General features: G+C 40.1%; 1 protein-coding gene across 13 annotated transcripts in view; it reads left to right on the forward strand.

Moving 5' to 3' along the window:
* FGGY (FGGY carbohydrate kinase domain containing) overlaps positions 1–21,185 on the forward strand; it is a 478,496-nt gene that overhangs the window by 352,050 nt on the left and 105,261 nt on the right. For all 13 annotated transcript variants that reach the window (XR_012646580.1, XR_012646582.1, XR_012646581.1 and 10 more), the window contains one exon: positions 5,099–5,214. Coding sequence is in view for 8 of the 13 variants with exons in the window: in XM_075002919.1 (XP_074859020.1) it covers positions 5,099–5,214 (116 nt within the window). In the remaining 5 variants the exon portion in view is untranslated. The remainder of the gene's footprint in view (positions 1–5,098; positions 5,215–21,185) is intronic.

Here is a 21,185-nt window from a genome sequence, read left to right on the forward strand (position 1 = left end):
GGAAAACCTGGCACCTGACACACTCCTGTTAAAGTGCACACACAGACTTCGTGGAGAATTGCGTTGGGTTCCTAGAAATTTCAAAACCCTACTACATAGCCCTCTAACCTATAGTATTATTTATGTGCTTACTGATCTGCTTATGAGCCACAGGTATAGACCAGGACCCCCGCTGTGCTTGATGCTATACAGACATAAAACAAAATAACAGTTGCTGCACCAAAGAGCCTCCAGTCCGATACTAATAGAAAACAAATGGACAGACACTGAAGAAAGAATAAAAGTCAACAGTAAAACAATATTGGTCAGCATGATAAGCAGTGGTCCTTGTATATTAGCAGCAGCATATAAACCCTAAGGCATTTGTCACAGTAGCACCTAAATAAAATAATGCCATAATAAGAAATAGCACAGAGAACTAGTTAAATACTTAGTCATTTGCAATGATCATTTGGTATGATTTGGTAATTACCGTATAAGGAGAAGGTCCTGCAACATTGTTTTTGTTTACTTTTATGTAAAATCTTCCTAAAATGGTGAAAGTCTTTTACTTAATTTGGCAGAAGATATTTGGCTTTTTTTCACTTTGCTCCTATGCTAAGGATTTACTTATACAGTTTGTCGACTTGCATCAAGGACCCTAAATTAAATTTAATGTCTTCTTTTAAACCCCTGAAAATTGAAGTTTCTCATGCTAATTGTATCATAGCTGTAGTTCAGCATCATCAGTGACAACCATGGGCTCAGTGCCTGTTCGTGTCTGATGCCTCTCTCGCTATTTTCTTCCATCTTTCCCTGTCCAGTGTGGAGTGGCTTAGTTTCTGTAGACTAGCTCTGCACAGTTGACTATATCATCTCCCCATTCTCTGTGGGGTCTGCCTCTCCTATGTGAACCATCCATTATGCTGAATACGAAGGTCTTGATTTTGCGTTCGTCATTCATTCTGCAAATATGCCCAAATAGCTGTAACTTCCGTTGTATAACCTTTTGCAGTAGGTTCTCTTTTGGTACTATCTTCCTATATAGTTCTTCGCTGGTGATCTGCATCTATCCTATTCTCAAGATCTTTCTATAACAACTCCTCTCGAACTCCAATATTCTTCTCTTCGAATCTTTCATTATAGCCAGTGTCTCAATCTGTACAACATGCTGCTGAATATACGTTTTCAAGACACTCAGCTTCGTTCTTAAGCTAATCCCTTTGCTTTTCCAGATCCTATCCATTGCCTTCAAAGTCACTCTTGCTTTTGCTATTCTAGTTGCTATTTCCTTCTTACAGTCGAGATCATATGTTTTATGTTGCTGCCCAGGTATGTGAACTTCTCTACATTCTCTAGTTCAATCTCATCTACACTGACCTTCCTCCTTATTTCCTTATCTCCAAATACTATTGTTTTTGTTCTATTGATGTTCATAATCTGTCTGTACCACTTCCCTTCCTTGTTTAGCACCTGCACCATTTTTGCTAGCTTCTCCATATCTTCCTCAGTGATAACTATATCATCCACAAACCTCAAGTTGTTAATTTTTATCTCATGCACAGATACCCCTTCTACCTCTTCTTTGATCTTGTCCATCGCTCTCTCCAGATGCGTGATGAAGATACTCAGCGATATGGGATCTCCTTGTCTCATACCTCTACTCATTCAAAACCATTTTCCCACCTCTCCCCATGTTCTCACTGCTGCCTGCACATTGTCATTGATATCCTTCAAGAATCGTATCAGTCTGCTATCCACTCCGTATGACTCCAACGCTGCCCAAGTCACTTTCTGATATGTACTGTCAACTGCTTTCTGAAAATCAGTGAAGCAAGTGTGTATGTTCTTGTTCATTCATTGAGCTTTCTCCACTCTCAATCTTAGTGCCAGTATCTGCTGTATGGTACTTGTATCTTTCCTGAATGCCCCCCACCTTGCTCGTCTGCTAGTTGTTCTTCTATTTGTGATCTTAGTCTCTCCATCAATATCATCATCATAGCTGTAGTTACATGTCACATACTTTCCATTTTGGGTTATGTTTGTTTTCAAATCAGAGCGAACAGTACGTGATTGATCCATATTTTAACAGTAGAAGAGGGCTGATTCAAAACTTCTGTGTACAGGCTTACCCCTGTTTGAATTAACTTGTACTTCAGGTAGTTTGTGGAAAGCTGTGAAAATTTAGCCCCAAAGTGATCTGTGTCTCTGAATGTTTGAGTATGCAACTAACTAGTCATTCCCATTTTATTTTCTCCAGATGGCTACTACATGTCATGTCATTTGTTTGTTGCAAACTGTTGTACAAAAATAGAGTGGAAACCATACATATGGGAAATGTCACTAAAATTAGGGTGATGTACCATGTTTTTTGTTTTGTTTGTTTTTACAGATTAGTTTTGTAAATAAGCATTAAGGCATCCAATTATAAGAAGCATTGTGGGAATGCCAGAGAAATAGAATGAAATGTAATGTGTTCCTCTTCTAATATACTTTGGCTCTCTGCATAAAAAAACGTATTTGGACTGCGTAGCACATAGTTTTGCAGCAAAAGAGAAAAATGTATATTATAGCAGCATGTGAAAATTAGAATTTGATTTGTGTTTAGAGCTGAGTAAAAAGTAGCCTCAGTATTTGTTTCCATGAATGTTTTTTGAGAAGAGAAGAACTCCCAGTTGTACTTCATTTGATCCTAGTACAACGTAGGAACCTGTTAAATTGCCAGAGATTATGGTTAAGTCTGACTTTGAGGTTTGAAATGACTACATTTATTTTAGGAATTATGAACAGTGGGATTGGCTCAGGCTAAACACCACATAGCTTACTGTGGAGGGAGCAGGGGTTCTTTTGAGAACGAAACTGTGAGGTAGGAGGTTCTATGTACCAGGGGTCAACAACCTTTCAGAGTGCTGAAACTTTACCTTTTTGACCTCTATATATGGTCCGAGTGCTGGTGATACTTTTTAAAGTCACTAATAATCCTACTTACAACAGCTTCATTAATAAGTAAATTAGGATGCAGTGCTTTACCTTTTAGGTGGTGGTTGGTGGTCTTCTGTTAATTCACTGGCTGCATGGCTCTGAGCAAGCTCCAGGCTGCATGGGGGAGGAGGGGTGGGACTGAGCTCCCACCTCACGTGCTGGTGAAAACTGGCTTACGTGCCACTCTTGGTGTGAATGTTGGGGGTTGGTGACCCCTGCTCTATATTCTTCATGAACAATTAAGATCCTGTGCTAGTTTTCATGAGAGTTATGTTTTGACTTGGTATCCTAAGCTAAAATCTTCCCACTAATTACTTGTGCACTGTTGTGTAAGGTATGATTAGTAGTCAATTGACTCCTGGCTTCCAGTTCAGACTCCCATGCATTTTATTGGTGCTATTTATATATATTGAGGTTTGTGACATTTGGATACTTGAGGATGAATGAATATTAAACATATTGGTGCTACTCTATAGCTGTTTCTAGTTTTATTCTTAGAGTTTAAGCTTTTGGGGTTAGGGACTGTTTCTTTGTGCTGGCACTGAACAGTCACAGAGCCGTGGGACCCTGATCCATGCTAATGGCTCCTAGGTGATGCGCTACACATTCATAACAAGCATTGTTTACCTTTTTGTGGTATGTGTGTATAGCTTTTGTTTAATTACCATCGTTAGGACTAGAAGAAGTTTTCAGGTGGCAAGGAGAGAGAGTTGGAACATTTACAACACAGTATTATTTGCAAGGGGGTACAGCACAAAATGCCATGAATAAGTTGTATAATATAGCAAAGAAACACTTGTATTTTTAACATTTCTTTAAATCAGAGCATCTGAATAAAGTAATCTGGTAACAGAAGCAAAGCTAAGCTAAAATACTAGTAATATGTAATTCAAAAAAGATGTAAAACAGCCGTAATGACCAAGTATGCAGCCAGTCACAACCTTGAAACCAGTCACAGCAAGCATGTAACATTTCATCAAGACTTGGCATAACCAGCTTTCCTGTAGCACCACAATGGTTCCTCTGAGTCTACAGGTAATTGACTTTCCCAATAGCACTAAGAATTATTAACACCTTTTGAGTTAGCTAACTTTATAGAGCACAATTAAAAATTCTCTCTTAAAATGCTTTAATTTTTGGTAAGAAAACAGTATATTTGTTGCATGGCATCTTGTCACTCTTTGTTACTCACTTTTTTTGCTATAACGAAAGTTAGAGGAGATGGGAGTCTATATTTTACTGTAGATAGTTAATTCCTCCATGTAGACTAATAGATTTATTAGAGCATTAGCTTTCGTGGGCAAAGATCCACTTCGTCAGATGCATCGTGAGTCCATCAGGCATCTGAAGAAGCTGGTCTTTGCCCCTGAAAACTTATGCTCCGATAAATCTGTTAGGCTATAAGGTATTACAGGGCATCTCATTGTTTTTGCAGATACAGGCTAACATGGCTACTCCTCTGATACTCAATTCTCGGTTGTATCTCTGTACTGTATCCTCTGTACCGTGCACTCTATACTGTATGATACTGTACCAGCACACTAAAGCTCAGTTTGATCATCAATGTTGATTGAAATAGGAACTAAACATTGCACTGGGCTGCATCACAGCTTATGTTATTTTAGTATGTCACTGAACTGTCATCAAGTTCTGATGAAATACAGAGCCAGTGGCACTGACTCTCTTGAATACACTCTATACAGGAGCATTAATAGTTTGACTCAGTCTTGCTTTGCACATAGGGCCATAAAACTTTATGATCCAGATTCAGTCCTGGTACAAGTCCTCGTCCATTTACTGGGAACTCCCCTAAACTCCCTGCTGTACATATATGGTGTTCAGGCTACACTGTTCTTTTGTCATATGGTCGATGTGCATGATCTATTCGCTTGACTGGTGTATGCAGAAGGTTGGCCATGCACAGAGGTCCTGATGGTTAGGGGAATGCCTTTATAATGTCTTTTTCAAGGTCTCAAATTGGGCACCCAAATCAATAGACACTTTTGGAAATTTTGGCCCAAAGCTCTATGGAGCCAGTCAGCTGCCGTGTTACTCTCTGCTTACAACTTAAGTTTCGTGAGCTAATGAACTAGGATAATAAGTGTCCTGAATCTGGGTTTACGTCTGTTCTCCTTAGGTCTCTCTGTCCACTGGTGTGCAAGTGGACATATTCTCCAGACAAAGGCTGGGATGATAGTTTCTGGAAGGTGATTGGCTTAGAAGATTTGGTGGCAGATAAGTATGAAAAAATAGGTAAGTGGAATTATTTAAAATTAAATCTGTATCTTGTATTACTCTTCTGCTGACAAAACCAATAAATAAGTATCAGTCCTATCAAAACAAAAAAGCAGTGTTGTAGCACATTAAAGACTTAAGTGATGAGCTTTCGTGGGACAGACCCACTTCTTCAGATCTGAAGGTTTTCACCACTATATTTGATCTGAAGAAGTGGGTCTGTGCCACAAAAGCTCATCACCTAAGAAATTATTTTGTTAGTCTTTAAAATGCTACGACTGCATTTTTGTTTTGATAGAGTCCTTACTGCAACTAGAGACGAATGGAGAAAAACCTGTATGATTAGCTTCCCCTTAGTATATCTCCCAAGTGGATGTCTTGAAATATAGTGGTGGAAACCTTGTGACACAGAATTATTATCACTGGAAGAATCATTTTGGAAAAGATATTCTTAAAAGCATGGCATCTTCACAGCCAGTCAGCACTGTTGTTTGAGATCATTTACTGAGGTACTTGGATGGGTCCTGGGGGAGCTGAGGAGACTCATATGCACAGAAATGGGTCACTCCTATAAACTCCAGCACTGATGCCAAGTTTCCTTTTGACTTTAACAAAATCACTCAGGTCAAAATGTTCAAGCCTGTTCATTAATTTTTAAGTGTGTCACGGTTTCATATTCTGATCTTGAGAGACATACCGTCAGTCCGGGTTGGTTTTTTTAAATGTGATGATTACCAGTGTTTCCCATCAACTTCTCCTGGAGTTGTTGGTTAGCCATACTCCAGAAAGTCAGATCCAAATGGTTTCAAAATGGCCACCCCAAAATTAAGCAATTTCTACAGCAGTCACAGAAGAAAATGTGAACCTTTAGCACTTGAATTTATTCAGTCAGCTTCTGACACTGGGACATCAGCCATTGTGCTGATGAAGATAATGATAATGGCTTTAGCTACTCTTGTGACCTGCACCAACCATGCTGATGAAAGCTTTTGATAATGAACTTTTTGTGCTTGTTAGTGTCTTTGTGGGGCCTAAGTTTAATCTGAATGTTAGCCTTGTAAGAATCCCTCCAGCAAATATTCATTAAAAATCCATAATGTTAATTTACCAGAAAATTTCCAGGGTAACTTTATTAGACTTTCTCTTTTAGGTTAATGGACTTTTAATGGATGTCCTAAGCAGACATGTCATTAACAAGAATATTATGGTACATGAATTAAAATATGCCCATTCATCAAAGTTAATCATCTGAAATTTCCTCTCGATTTTTTTTAAATGTCTGGCACTTTGAACAAGTTTCTACAGCAGTTTCAGTGTAGTAACATGAAATAGAAATAATTTAGGAATGACTTGATATCAGCAAAGCAATCTGTAAATCTTTCCAATAGTCACAAATGGATGCTTGAAGTAATTTTCAGGCCTCTAGGAAAGCCTCCCCATATAGCTTTCAGCATCTCGACTGCTCATTAAAACATTTATTCTATGGTATAAACCCTGTTAACAGATTTGAGCATTTAGCATTTTGAAATTTTTAGGAAAAATTCAAGTTGGATAACTCTAGCCAGCTGTAGGTTTTAGCAGATCATTACTAAGCTAAAAGAACATGTGCTGTAAATAACGTACGGCCAGAAAATTGAACACCTCAGCAGCTGATGGTCTTGTGGAAGAATAATTTTTAAATAAATTATTTATGACTTGTAAGCTATGGCTTTAATACAATATTTATATGGTGCATTTCAAGGACAGTGCAGAACAATTTACCATTTTAAGTAACTAAACATACGTGTTTCAAATATTAAAGTGACCTTTGATAAAAAGGGCATGGTTGCAGTGATGGAAATCGCATAACACCGAGCAATAGAAATATGAGAACTTAGAAGAGCTAAAATCTTAAATTTCAAATATAATGTTTACATTTTTTCTTGTCTTTAAAACAGGGTGTTCACAAGTGAGCTAGATAGGGAATTGGAATCAGTTTTTCTCAGAGAAACACATTGCTGTGCACCTGGTCCCATTGGCTTCAGTGGGACAACTGCTGGAGTTGTGTGCAACTCCGTGAGAAGCAGGGAGACAGAATCTGGTCCAGGTATTTATAAGAAACTGTGGGATGGAAGTCAGTGCTTCCCTTGAAAGCATTGCGTACAGATAAAATGCTTTTACACACCCCATATCTAGTTGGAATATAAGTGTTATTTTGAGCCAGATTCTTATTCTTACCCCATTTCTCACGTTGTCTATTATTTCACTCCTTGTGCAGTTATCTTGATTTGAATGGGGCTATCCAAGGAGTAAAATCCTATTTAGCTTGAGTAATGATATCAGAAACTTGCCTGAAGTGATCAGGAATGTATGGTCACTCCCACATGGTTTATCTAAATTAACTTTTAAACGAACAAGCAAAGAAACAAAAACTATTGAAGTTATTGAATTTAGTCCCACATTAAGATCTAAGGCAGTGGTCAGCAGCCCCCGGCAAGGGTGCCAAACATGGCACACAAGCTGATTTTCATTGGCACGCAAGGTTGGAGCTCAACCCACCTCTCCTCCCCCATGCAGCCACGTGCTTGCTCAAATCCATGCTGCCTGTGGATTAACAAAAGACCAGCCAATACTATCAGCCACCCTCTAAACAGTAAAGCTCTGCATCTTAATTTATTTATTAATGAAGTTATTGTAAGTAGGACTCTTAGTGACTTTTAAAAGTATCACCAGTACTTGGACCATAGGCAGAGCTCAATCAGTCAAATTTCAGCACTCTGCCTTGGAAAGGTTGATGATCCCTGGTCTCAGGGTTAAATACTGGCTTTCCCTGTGGCTGCCTGAGGAAGTGGAAATAAGGAGTATTAAAAGAAGCATGGGAGAAGGAGATGAATTCCGCTGCTGACCTACCCATTCCTTTGCAACTGAATGGAATTGATCTTGTGTTCTATGTCCAGTAGATCTTAATGGATGGTTCAGAGTAAAAGAAAAAGCCATTCTGGGGTCCATGTGATATGCGCTGGGGAGAAATTCTTCCCTGGCCTTCCCATTTTTGTAACCGTCTTTCTCAAAGTTCTGGTCCTGAGCAGCGCACTTCTAGGAATTGGGTTACCGAGGCAGAAACAAATTCCTTGCAATGGCAGCACAGCCCCCTGAGCTATCCTTTGTGTTCAGGCTAAGCACCCAGCCCGCTTGCATTGTTTGGATGGGGAGAAGGTTGGATAAAGCAGCTGGGATGACCTCACCTCTCACTTTCTTTTATTTCAGTTATTTAAGTCCTTCATCAGTGCTTGGAGCTAGCTGCCCCTCTGTTGACACTTTGCCACACTGCTACAATCATCTGCTGGTCTATAGACCTGCAACCCTCCAAAAATAAGACTGTCTTGTAGATTGCAACTCTGTCTGCATTTGTGCTCCTTCTACAGGACCTAATCCTGCAAGGTGCTGAACAACCTCAGTTCCCACTGACTTCATCAAATGGAAGTCTGTCCAGAGGATCATGCATGCATATAGTTGGCAGTGTTGTAGTTGTGTTGGTCGTAGGGTGTGAGACACAGGTGAGTGAGGTAACATCTTTTACTGGACCAAATTCCATTGGAGAAAGTCTCACCCTCCACCCCCCAGATGTTGGTCTAAAAATATATATTACCTCATTCATCTTCTCTCTCACACAGAGGTAAAGCCCAACTTGAACTGTAGGATAATTGTCAGAAAAATTGCAGCTGAGTTGTGGACAAGCCATGGAAAATTAGTAATAATGGACCTTATTATTTGCAATACATTCCCCATGTTTTTCCACTGTCAGCAGCCTGGCGCTGAGAGTGGGGCTCTTGCTGTCAGACTTGCAATGGAAGCCTACTATTGAGGTAACTGCAATTTCCATGGTATCACAAGTTAAGTAGGGCCTTTCTTACATGCACGTCATAAAATTTGTTTGACCCAAGCAGGGATGTAGACAGTAGGAGAAAGTATGCTTGGAAATTCAGGAGCTCTGGAGATTGTCATCAAAGCTAGATAGCAATAAGGATGACACAAGAAATGGGACCTGATGAAATTCTTCTTAAATAAATAAGTAAAATAAATATAATGTCCTGCTCAAATTTCCTATTTTTACCAGTGCACAATTCAGCCAATGTACCTCCGTTTATTTTAATGCCTGTGCATTCCCACCAAAAGGGAGATACTGGCACTTTATTTAGATACCTTCATGCAGTTGCTCAAAATCTTACCAGCACTAAACTGTAATAATCATTTTCTTGTCAAACAAAGCAAAAACTCAGAGGAAAATTAACTGAGCATTTATTGTTTACAGAAACAGATTGTTGTTACTGAATGTTGAATACGCAAACACAATATGTTTTTCTAATCTCTGATGAGAACAATATTAAGTTCGTTGAGAGGAAACTGTAGCTCGATAGTTATGACAGGAATATAAAACAGGTTGTTTTGTGTTTAAGCCCCCTTAGCTTTCAGGACACCAAAACGATTTTGTGGAAATTGCACGAGAATATTTATTTACTTTGTTCTGAACTAGTGCTTATAATAAAATATGTGTTTAAAGGGCGGGACATTTAATGTATCTATATTGTTGCTTGTGGTTTCATGTAATAACACTGCTTTTAGTTTCACTCTAGTTTGATATGTCACTCTGTTGATAAGGGACCCTTCTCTGTTGGCTTTTAGGATCTCCCCTGAAACTTTCTCACGTGAAATGGAGATTTCTACTGTGAAAGTAACAGCTTGTGACCTTTTACATTACTCAGAGCAGTTTGACTTTTCAGGGAATCCACACAGTAGTCTCTTGTGGTCACTTGCATTTCTAGAATTTACTAGTCATATTCTTGAAGGTAGAGAATCATACTTAGAGTTGCTCCAAAGTTTCTTGACCCCATTAATGTGACTACTTGTAAACAAACAGTCTAAAACAGCTTCAAATGAAAAGCCCCACAGGCACTATCCCTTATCTGCTCTGGTGAGATTGCATGATGAGCATCTTTCTGTGAGATTACAAAACTTAAAAAGACATTAGCATGAAAATTTAGGAATTCAATTGTACAATTTATTGGGGGCTGAGGTGGGCAGGGAAGCCTGATAAATTTTCACCACCATCTCCAATTTCAGCGTCATTGAAGGGACCCAATAATTGTATATTGTATTATACTAATTTATGCCTAACCTTCCCCCACCATCTCCTACCCCTAAAGGATCATGCATTTGTCTCAGAGAAGAAAATGTTGTAGGTAGTGAAGAATAGTTTTGTTATTTGGTGTATTAACTCGTGTGTTTTGATGTAGACCTCATTCACTGGTATCTTATAAATAGAAGTTTATTACCTTTTCATCTGTGATGGAGCCACATACTAATTTTACTAGACTTACATTCAAACCAGACTTAATGCTCTGAGATGTAGTCCTTTTAACCTGCTGAAAGATTATGAAATCCTATTTCCCAATATTTTCAGAACCAGCTAGAAATAGGAACTTGTAATCAGATATTCAATAGTGATTAGCAGCACATATGTACTTAACAGGATTTTCAAAAGCACCTGTATAGGTTAGATTCCTCAGGCTGATTGATTTTAGTTTGAGGTGCATAACCTGCTTAGGAGCTTTTGAAAATCCTACTAGGAGCTTAAGTGCCTTTGAAAATCTGGGCCTTGCACAAGTCACGTGACTGCCATTCAGCCCAGCTGCAGGATAGCATAAGATTTCACTGAAAATCAGATTTTTGAAGAAAGCTGACTTCTGGGATAAAATACACCACTGTGGGGTGGGGATGGGGTGGAGAAGAATGCATAGAGAAGGTTAATTTAACAGTAACTACTCTATTGAAGGAATACTGAACCATGATATGTAACAGAGCTATTAATCTTCTGTAATTTGTGTCCATGTCAGGTGACTGGGTCCAGGAAATAAAGACCAGCATCTTTTGTGTGTAACATTTTTTGCAGATTGTAACCATAGGCTTTAAATCCTGAAATTAAGATGTTTATAAAGATTATTGTTACATAATACCAATTTCAAAATCTACATAGGATATTGTGAAAGGAGTGGAGTCTTATTGTAAAACATGTGACTGGGAAACCCAGAGAATTTAGTTTTATTCTTGACTTTACTTCAGGCTTTCTCTGGATGGTTACTTACCCTCTCTCCCCCTCTGTTTTCTCATCTGTAAATAGGCGAGTAATACTTCTTTGAAGGGATCATCCTGCATTGCTCCAGCCTACACAGAGAATGGCAGAATTTGTTCATCTCTTAGATTTTAGGGTGTGGTGTGAGTTATTATGCTTTTGCATATGTAAATACTGTCCTCCAAATGCTCCACCCAATTCCTTCATGGCTGTCATCAGCAAAAGAGCTCCCAGTCTTCCATGATTTCAGCACTGCATCAGTCTGGCTCTGCAATCACTTTCTGTCATTTTTTACTGTGTTCTCCAGCTGATTCTTGGACAGTTTAAATTGTCAGATTTTGAATTGATGCTCAGGCTTTTTTTTTTTTTTTTTTTTTTTTTTTTTGCCATTCCCTTCCTGTTTTTAAGCACTGCAGTGCTTGGGCTCATCGCTTTGGGGCTATGCCTTTGTGTTTTAGTACCAAGTCTGGCACACTGGAGCCCTTGTTTGGCATAGGGGTGCTCAGCTGCAGAGCTTTTCCATGTTTTTAAGCTCTGTGCTTTGATGCATAGCCTGGGACACTTTGGCACATTGCTTTGTTCCCCCCCACCCCTGAGATTCTAGAATAGAAGGATCCACAGAAGAGCAAAGTAGGGAAGTTGTTTTTGTAAAAGTCACATCTCATCCAAAGTTATTTCATTTGCACTACTTGCTAATAGACTGAGAATAAATACAGCTTTGGGCATATGCACAAGAGCCTGTACCACCAGTGACTGAAGCTGTTAATAAAACTTGGAGCCAAATTTTCAAACATAGGCACCTGAGGACTTGCCTGCACCGGTGTGGCAAAGTACACCACAGGGTTGTGATTTATAATGCTTGAGAATGTGCTACATTCTACAGGTCACATCCAGGTGCCCTCTCAAAGGTACACAGTTTGCACAAACATGCCCTTTTAATGTGCACGAGCAGTCTCCCCATAGGACAGATACAGTGCAGTGCTGGAAGAATATTTTACAAATCACACCCTTCTAGTGTACTTTTCTGGACTCATGTAGACAAAGCACAAGTTGTGCCCCATCACACAATCAAGTGAGTAATCGAGAACTTCTACTGGTTTATTGAACGTGAAAATTTAGGTGGATTATGTGTCACTGATTTTGCGAGCATCTGCTTCCATATGCAGAAGTATTGTTGTTGCATGTCTCTCTGGGTGATGTGTTGAACAGAGTCTTCTAAGTTTGTTTTAGGTGCAACCAAGTTTTGTTTCTTGGAAAGAAATGCCGTGTTGCTCTTTTGGGTTATGCAGAGGTGGCATCAGAAAAATCTGTTTTCTTCTGTGCTCTCTGATTAGATTTAGTTCTTGAGGCTGAGTTGCTCCGTGGAAACTGGTCTGTGGTGTTGGGCTGAGATTCCTGAAAGAAGATGTTGCTCTGCTGTTTGAGCACCTGGTTTCAGAACTGGCCTATATCTGTAAATAAAGCAAATTACACTGAGTTAGGGTGACCACTGTCCCATATTGGGTGGGACTGTCCCATATTTGGGATTCATTGTCCCATATTTGAGCTGTCCCCCCCCATGTCCCTGAGCCTCAGGGAAGCAGGGGGAGTGTGGGCACCTGCTGCTTCCCCAGTACTCCGGGGAGGGCCAGCCTCCTTCCTGGCTCCCCGGGGCTTGGAGGACCTGCTCATTCCCCCATATCTCTCTGTCCCATATTTGGGACAGGGAGATATGGTCACACTGCACTGAATATACCCAGACTCTGCACCACTGATTTTTTTTTCCTCTGCTGGGAAGCCAACCTAGCCATTTCTTGATACTGGACAGAAAAATGCTCCTTATGTTACCATGGGATCCTGTTATCAGACAACGGGGAAGCAATATACATATGTGTATACCCAAATGAATACTTGCATGAGCAGGCATGTCATAATCTGTTTGCAGTTGTTTGCTATTGCCTATGTTCATTGGGTGCAGGTTATGTGCTCTTGTTTGACAAGGCAGCCCTTTGCATGTGCAGTGTTCTTGTGGACACAGGAAGTAGTACACGGTTCACATCAGTACCAGCCGTGGTACCATAATGAAAGAACCATAGGGGAGAGATGGTAATGCTGAAAAAAGATGGAGAACCATATGCCTCCCCTCTTCCACATACACACAGAAACAAAGGGGCAAGGACACTATCAGTTTGTATTTGCAGGGTTTCCTCTTCATTCTTCTCTTTGTGGGAGGAGAAGTTCTGTTCTTGTGCTTTCCATCCACACAGAGGGAAGGAGTACAGCCCTAGAGATTCCCCCCTGCCACCCCAAGATTTACTAGAGAACAAGCCTGTCTGTGCAGGGCCCCTTTGTCTTCACACTGCTTCATGATCGCATCACCTCTCTGACCCTCTCATTCCACAGGAGAATTGTTCAGAAGTTGAGCTATCTCAGGCTTCTCTGCTGGTGGGTGACCTCACCTTTTCCTCTGGAGACAGAGTTTCCATTCTGGGTTGGATGAATTGAACTATTATTAACGGGTGCTCCTGGGAGATGCCATTCCACTGGTGTTGCCGCTTTCCCACCCATTCCAAGAGTATGGAAGCGAAAAACCACAGCTCACACTGAGGGCCTTCCTTGAAGGTGGATGGAAGTGGAGCACATTCCTTCATTGCAAGCATCTCTGATTCCAGTCAGTGGGATTTAGCTATCTGCTCACAAAACCAAAAAACCCGAGAATCTTAAGACCCTGAGGTTTTCATGTGACAAAAAGTAGTGAGTGAAACCCAGTTTTCTCAAAATGGATGATTCCATTTACATGTGTTTCCCCCCCAAGTAAGTTACAATAAGCTGCGATTTCAAAACCATTCTACAGGCCTGAATCACAGGATGCTCAAGTGTTCAACACTGTCAGAATCCCCAGAATTTACTGTGAGTGGAGCTTCAGAAGTGCTGATGTTTCTTAGGCTTCCTACAATTTCAGTCCATCCAAAAGCTGCAACAACTAGAAATGGGATAAAGTTGGCACGCTACAAAGAGGTACTCTTTGGTGACTCTTCCCTGAAAGCCTGGAGCACTTCTTTGTAGTCTTTGAGTCAGCAGGAACAAGTATAAGAGTGAATTCTTCAAAGGAGACTGTGGGGGCCGATCTCTCTCCTGGTAGGCTGTGTCATGCTGCTAAAGACACTGGAAGTGAAGAGGAAAGATTTAATATACTGTTGTGTTCCCATGAACCTGCATCAGCTGAAAGTAGGGAGGGTCTGCTTAGTCATTTGGTGTCATGCACAGAAGTAGGCTGAACAGACTTTCCCTTGGAGACCAGGCAAACACCTTAATTCACGAAAAAGTTCGCTGGTTTTAAACCATTGTCTTGGAACTGTTTGTCTATAGATTTATTTTCATTTTTTTATTTTTGGGGGTATTTGTTCCTTCTGTATCTGACAGTCATGATTACATTTTTCCTTTTTCATGCTGGAACAATAAGTATTATTTTAGTTTATATTATGCCAACTTAAATTTTCTCTTCCTGTTCAAAATGAAATCTGGGAGCTTTCTTATGTCTCACTTTTCAGATTTAGTAGACAGTGAAAGTTTAAACTAACGCTCTTAGCAAAACCTTGCTTTCAGCTTTTACAGCAACAGCATTTTTACTTTAAATGATATGAAGAAGGAATAGAATGTGAGAGAATTGTGGGGAAAGTGTTTCTAGGGAAATACACCTCTGTGAGGGGGGGAAAAAAGGCAATTGAATGAAAGCATTTATCTCTTGCTGCAATCTTACCCCTTCCCACCTCAACCCCTTCCTGTGGTTTTGTTTCTCTTTCATTGTTCTGTCAGAAATCAGCCCCAGTTCCTTGAGTGCTCCTGCTATGCAGAGCCCTTGTGAATTCAACAGAATTCCATGTGGCTGCAGCAGTCAGTTTATCTCCTACCAGGTATTTTCATGGGGCCTCAATTAGTTGTATGCCTTTTGAGACAGGAATGTGTGCTGTAATTTGAGGTACAGCATGTTTCTGTGGGCTGTGAAATTAATCTGGGTGTTTCTGAAGCAGCTAACGCCTGTTGTGTGTAAAAGCCACACCTAGTAGTCAAGGGCCATGCTCACAAGAGAACTGCATTGTGTGTGTATTTATCTTAAGGTAGTATCAGCCATCTGAGACCTTCACCTGCATGAAGAAGAAGGTGCATTGACCCTGTGATTCACTGTCACTTCTTGAAATCAAAGCTATTTAGAAATCCAATCCTAGCTTTAGGCTTGAAGATCATCTACACTGACCAACTGACTTTAAAAACGCCAGGGATAAAACTGAGCTTTGGTTAACCATGTGTTTGCCAGAGTTAAACTGGGTTGTGATGTAATATCTACCAGACCTTCATTCTTTTACAAGTCTGCATGCTATTGCAGTAGAGGGAGAAGGCATACAATGATCTCCCCACCATGTCTCACTCCCATCTTCTTGCCACCCTTACATTGTTTAAATATCTGTTGCTAAAACGTTGTCCTTTTTTGGTTTGCATTTGGTTTTTCAATACAGTGGCAGTAAAAAAGCTGGTTTTTAGGAGTTCCAAATTGGAAGCTTTCCACTGACTGTCTGTCCTCTTCTTCCTCTTGTCTGATGCTTACTCCTTCTGATAATACTTTCTCACCATCTTCACCTCCTTGCTTTACTTGAACCTACACTTTCAGTGTAGAGATGTCTGGTTTATGAGCCATGTAGATACAGAAAATAATTGAAAGTCTTCTCATGGGAAATGAGGTCGTGCGGTATCAGAAGCTTAGGTGAAGCATTCAAAAGGCACGTTTAATAACTGATTAAGTTAATTTTAAGTCTCATTTCTTTTCAGTTTGCAAAAAGGGTAATTAAATAATACATCAAAAGAGTGCTGCTCTTGCATACATTATTCATAATCAATAACAGAAAACAGTCAGTTTATCCATGATAAATTATATATGCACTCCTCAATAGAAACCTGCAATACCCAATAACCAGCCAAGCCAGGTAAACTACAATTTCAAGAAGTGAATGGTAGTCAAATATATAGATGCTATTTGTTGACCCGTGATATTTAGAGAGAATGTTGATAGTGTACAGGTTTAAACTCTCTAGTCTGGCAGTCTCTCATTCAGCAACATCTGTGGTCCGACATGATTTTAGTTAGCTGGGTGTCCACAACTCATGGGTGTGGCCCAGTTTCCTGTGGTCCTATAAAGTTTGTTTCCCGCCCCCAGTCCTGGCTCTGTGTTCTGTGCTGTTGTTTAGCTGTAATTTGGCCCTAAATGTTTTCTAAGAACCCAGTGAGCAGTGGAAGTGTTGGCAATGCTGATAAACAATATTGACCTCCCATGCTTTGGCCGTTGGGCACACATCAAGTCCAGAGGGTGCCAAACTAGAGAGGCTCAATCTGTACTATAAAATGCCAGGAAACAGTGGGTTTTTTTTGTGGAGTGAAAATGAATCTTCATTATTTTCAGATGAAAGCATGGAGACAGGAAGATGAATTCATGACTGACTGAACCACACTTATTTACAAAACCTTCTATATTTGCTTACCTCACACATGTCTACGTAATGCTTCATACATAAAGAGATGGTCATGCTTCACTATTTAGCCCAAATCCAGTTAACCGATGCTCCATTGTTTCCCTGTGCATGCCTAATAAATAAATGATAGACAGTACTTTAAGGGCATTTTTTACTCTTTTTTTGCCAGGAATATAGATGACAAAAGTAAAAATTAGCCATTACTCCCAATGCACATGCACTCATGAACTTCAGACATGCTTAATTTTTTAGTTTAATGCACCACTGTCTGGTGCTTCTGTAGGTCATCTGGCTTTGCCAATGACCATAACTACCTCACCGGCCCTGTGTGTGTCTACCTTTGGCAGTTATATTACCCAATTACAGTAGTAGCTGAGCTGAGTGGTATTCCAGATAGGACCCAGGCCATAGGGAAGAATAGAGGCATCCAAATGACATCTTCTATAAGGTACCAGAGCAGCTCAGGCAGACGCAAATTGGTGCTGAACCATGAGTGGGGAGGAACGTAAAGGGTCACTAGCTGTGGGGTCACTAAGTCCCAAGATGAGCTCCCCCCCATGTGCTATTCTCTCCCAAGCACTTTCTCAGGCAGCCTCTGGCCATGCTGCCTGTCTGGGATGCTGCCCAGTGCAGCACAACAGTTCCCCGGGAGAGTGTCACCACTACACAGGACCAGGCAGCGTCCCAGGCAGGGAGTGTGTCTGGAACTGGAAGAAGAAAGCTTCTGGTCCTGCCTCTTCCCTTTCAGCTGTGCCTGTTGGTGCCTTTCCCCCTCCACAGCCTTTTAGGGAGAGGCATGTGACCATTCACGCCTCTTCCACATGTCAACCCTGTGTTGAACTGACCCAAAACAAAATGTTTTGGTGTGGCTTGACAATTCTGTTTGACTCACTTCCATCTGAAAGAACGCGCTTCATTTCAGTTTTCCTACTGGACAGTTGAAAACTTTTGACAAATTAGAGCCTTCCTAAAGACAACTCTGATTTTGCAGAAACTGCATTTTCTGATTCAGAAAAAACTTGGAAAGGGAAATTCCTAGCCATCTTCTGATTGTTAGTTTGCATCAGCGTTCGCTCATTATTAACACTCTGACAAGACATTGCTTTTGAATGTCACCAAAGTCTGACTGAGGGACTCTTCACTTCTGAATAAATATGAAAATTAAGTGGTATTTTCTGGCATTATCTGTTACTCCAGGCCATAGCAGCTTATTCTCTTTTTGTATTCATCATCTGCATTTAACAATTCTTAAACAGTCATTTTAATATATATACTTTTACTAAGTCTAGAATAATAGGGGAAGTATAGTATACATACTGTGTGTAAATTTGGGTGGGTATTGCAACTGAAGAAGTTGAGACAATTTGTTCAGATGTTTCCAGGTACATGCCAGTTGTGCATGAGCCTCTTTGGTACAAACAGAATTAAAAAGACAATCCCTGACCCAGTGAGTCTGCAATCTGGGTAATACTCTACCGAATGTGGGCCAAAAGTTAGACTACATTTTAAGTGGAATAGGATGCATGTAAATAAAATGTATCATTCTTTTATGAAGGCTCTGCCTCCTTTGACCCTGTACTTATGCACTGTTTAATGAGTAGCTTACCTAACTGTTCAGTCATTAGGGCTCTGCCCGTGCTCTTTGGAGACTTTTGTTTAATTCACTGCTCTGCCACTCCCATCCTGTGACCTTGACTATAACATTTAGTCTCTCTTTGCCTGAGTCCCCATACGTACAAATAAACAGAGATGGGGATAAGATTACTTTCCTACCTCACTGTGTTGTAGTAAGGATAAATACAGTAAAGAGTATAAAGTGCTTTGAAATCTACTGATGAAAAGTGCTGGGTAAGAGATATGTATTATTATTTAAGGGAAAGATCATTACATTTTGCTGAGTGAAATTTCCAAGTAATATTCATTTAAGAAAAAAAAACAGAAAAGAAAAAGAAAAAACAATCTACCAGAGTGAAAAGATGGGACAGAACAGTCCTTTGACCAGATTTGTTCCTGAAATCAGTGGAGTTTAAACGAGCTTTTTTAAATCTCCAGGAATAAAGTTAATAGAGAAAGGGAACTTTTCCTTTGGGTTTTTTTCTTCTTTTACTTTTTCACAGTTATGCAGCCAAATACAATTAAACACAAATTGCAGCTAAGTTATGCATGACAGGTTAAAAGCTGCTCTTAAATGAGTGAACCGATAATAGCTGACTCAGCTGAGGCCCCCTGCTGTGCTTTCTTTTTGTTATTTAAAACAAAAACAGAGACTGGTAAGCACTAAAAAGTCTGTTTCTGTTTAATATAAGTAAAACTCCACACTGTGTGTTTTGCTTACTAAAGTGGACTGAAGATGTATTGTTGTCTGTTTTAAGTATTACATGTGGTAAATAAGTGGTTGCTGTGGCAACTGCCTAAAACAGGTGGTGGGTCATTGGTACCACATGAATTCTTTAAACAAAACTGCATCATAGCAAATTCCAGAGTTAGTATTCAAGGAAAGATAAAAAAGGAGCAAAGGCTTCAAATGGGCATTTCCTTTCATAAACTTTCTGTTGTACAGGAGGAAAAATCCTGACTGAAAATGAGATACCTTGTTCAAAATAAAACTGTTGTGAATCAAGACAGTGCGTTGAAAAGGGCTCTGTGTATCTGAGCAGAACAGTTGTACGAATGCAAAAGAGAAAGTTCTTTGCCTTCAAATAACTGTAGCTCTGTTGTGTTAGGCTTAATTCTACAAAATTTGCAAGAGATTGCTTCAGACAAAGTAGTTGAATAACTAATAAGAAAAAAATACTGTCTAATAGTAGCCCTGGATATTTTGAATGGACTCTAACCACTTAATAACTGCATGTTACAATACTTGACCATCCATACTGAAAAATAACAAATCTGCTGTGAGAGTGAGTGATAAAAAGTTTTCCTTCAGAATAATTTGATCCCATGCTGGACGAGCAACATGAGGTAGCTTGTACACATTAAGGAGATGAAGCTGATTTTGAAGCAAAAGTTGTAGTTGTAGCTCCATGAACTTCTTTGAACCTGCTCCTATCTGCAAGGTTTTTCAGTGTTGGCAGAAGCACTCAACTCTCTTGCTTTAGTCTTAGGGTATGGTATGCGTATACTTAGGGGAAGATCACTGCACCACGATCGATCTTCTAGAGTTTGATTTTGCTCTGTGTGTGTGTGTGTGTGTGTGTGTGTGTGTGTGTGTGTGTGTGTGTGTGTGTGTGTGTGTGTGTGTGTGTGTGTGTGTGTGAGACACAGCAAATCAGTCTCTCTGGGCTCGGCCATCAACCCTGGTACTCCATGTGATAGTGTGGAGTAAGGGACATCAGTGTGAACCCAAAAAGCCCCAGTCTACCCAGGGGTAGAAAGTCAATTCTGATACGTCCATTCTAGCTATGCATATCTGGGATAGACTTTGTTCCCTAGTGTAGACCAGGCGTTACTCCCTGTCATCATTTTTTAAACCACACAGTTCTGAGAGAGAAACACCTCTCTGTCTAGTCTTATTAAAAGAAGTGAACAAATGATATTCTTGGAAAGTCAAGCATGGTTTTTCTGCGTCTATAAACAATACAATATTGGCACTTGTCTTTTAGGAAGTGGAGAGCAGCAATTAATTTCACAGAAACCACTGAAAATAGTCACTTTAGGTTGCTAATGTCATTAGTTGAATGAGCTAGTTGGAAACCTGTGAATAATCCATATGTGGTGATTTTAAATGCACAATATAGTGTGCAGATGAACTCAAGCATGAGACTTTGAAGAGAAGAGCATGCAGACCTTTGTCGCTGAGTGTTTTACAGCCTGGCAGATGAGCTAGCATCCAAGAGTTACGTGTTTGGGGCTGGGGGAAGCTCATTTAATCTCAAAGTATATTACACATTTTATTTGTAGGTGATTTCTGCTAAGACAATTAAATAACCAGTTTAAAAAGCAAACAAGCAGCATCAAAGCCAGATGTCCTTCAAGTCTGCAAAATGCTAAGCTTTCAAGGCCGGTCACAATGTGAATAAGAGTGAACAATGCAATGCAATTGTGAAGAACACTAAGCACACTGGAGTGCATTAACAGATTCTTGTATGTTTGATAAGGAGATAACTTTCCCCCTCGGCACTGGTGAGCTATTGTAGTGTGCCCGCTTCTGGGCACCACATTGTAGAAGAAATGTAGGCAAATATGAGAGAGACCAGAGAGGTGCAGCAAGAATGCTAAAAGGTTTAGAAAACCTGATCTATGAGGAAAACAAGTAAACAGTCGTGTTTAGTCTTGAGGAAGGAAGACAGAGGTTGTGGCTTCTAACAGTCTTCAAATACATCAAGGGTTTTTGGAAAGAGAATGGAGATTGATTGATTGTGCTCTGTCCCTTTGGAATT

The sequence above is a fragment of the Carettochelys insculpta genome, chromosome 9, assembly GCF_033958435.1.
Source record: "Carettochelys insculpta isolate YL-2023 chromosome 9, ASM3395843v1, whole genome shotgun sequence".
Lineage (NCBI taxonomy): Eukaryota > Metazoa > Chordata > Testudines > Carettochelyidae > Carettochelys > Carettochelys insculpta.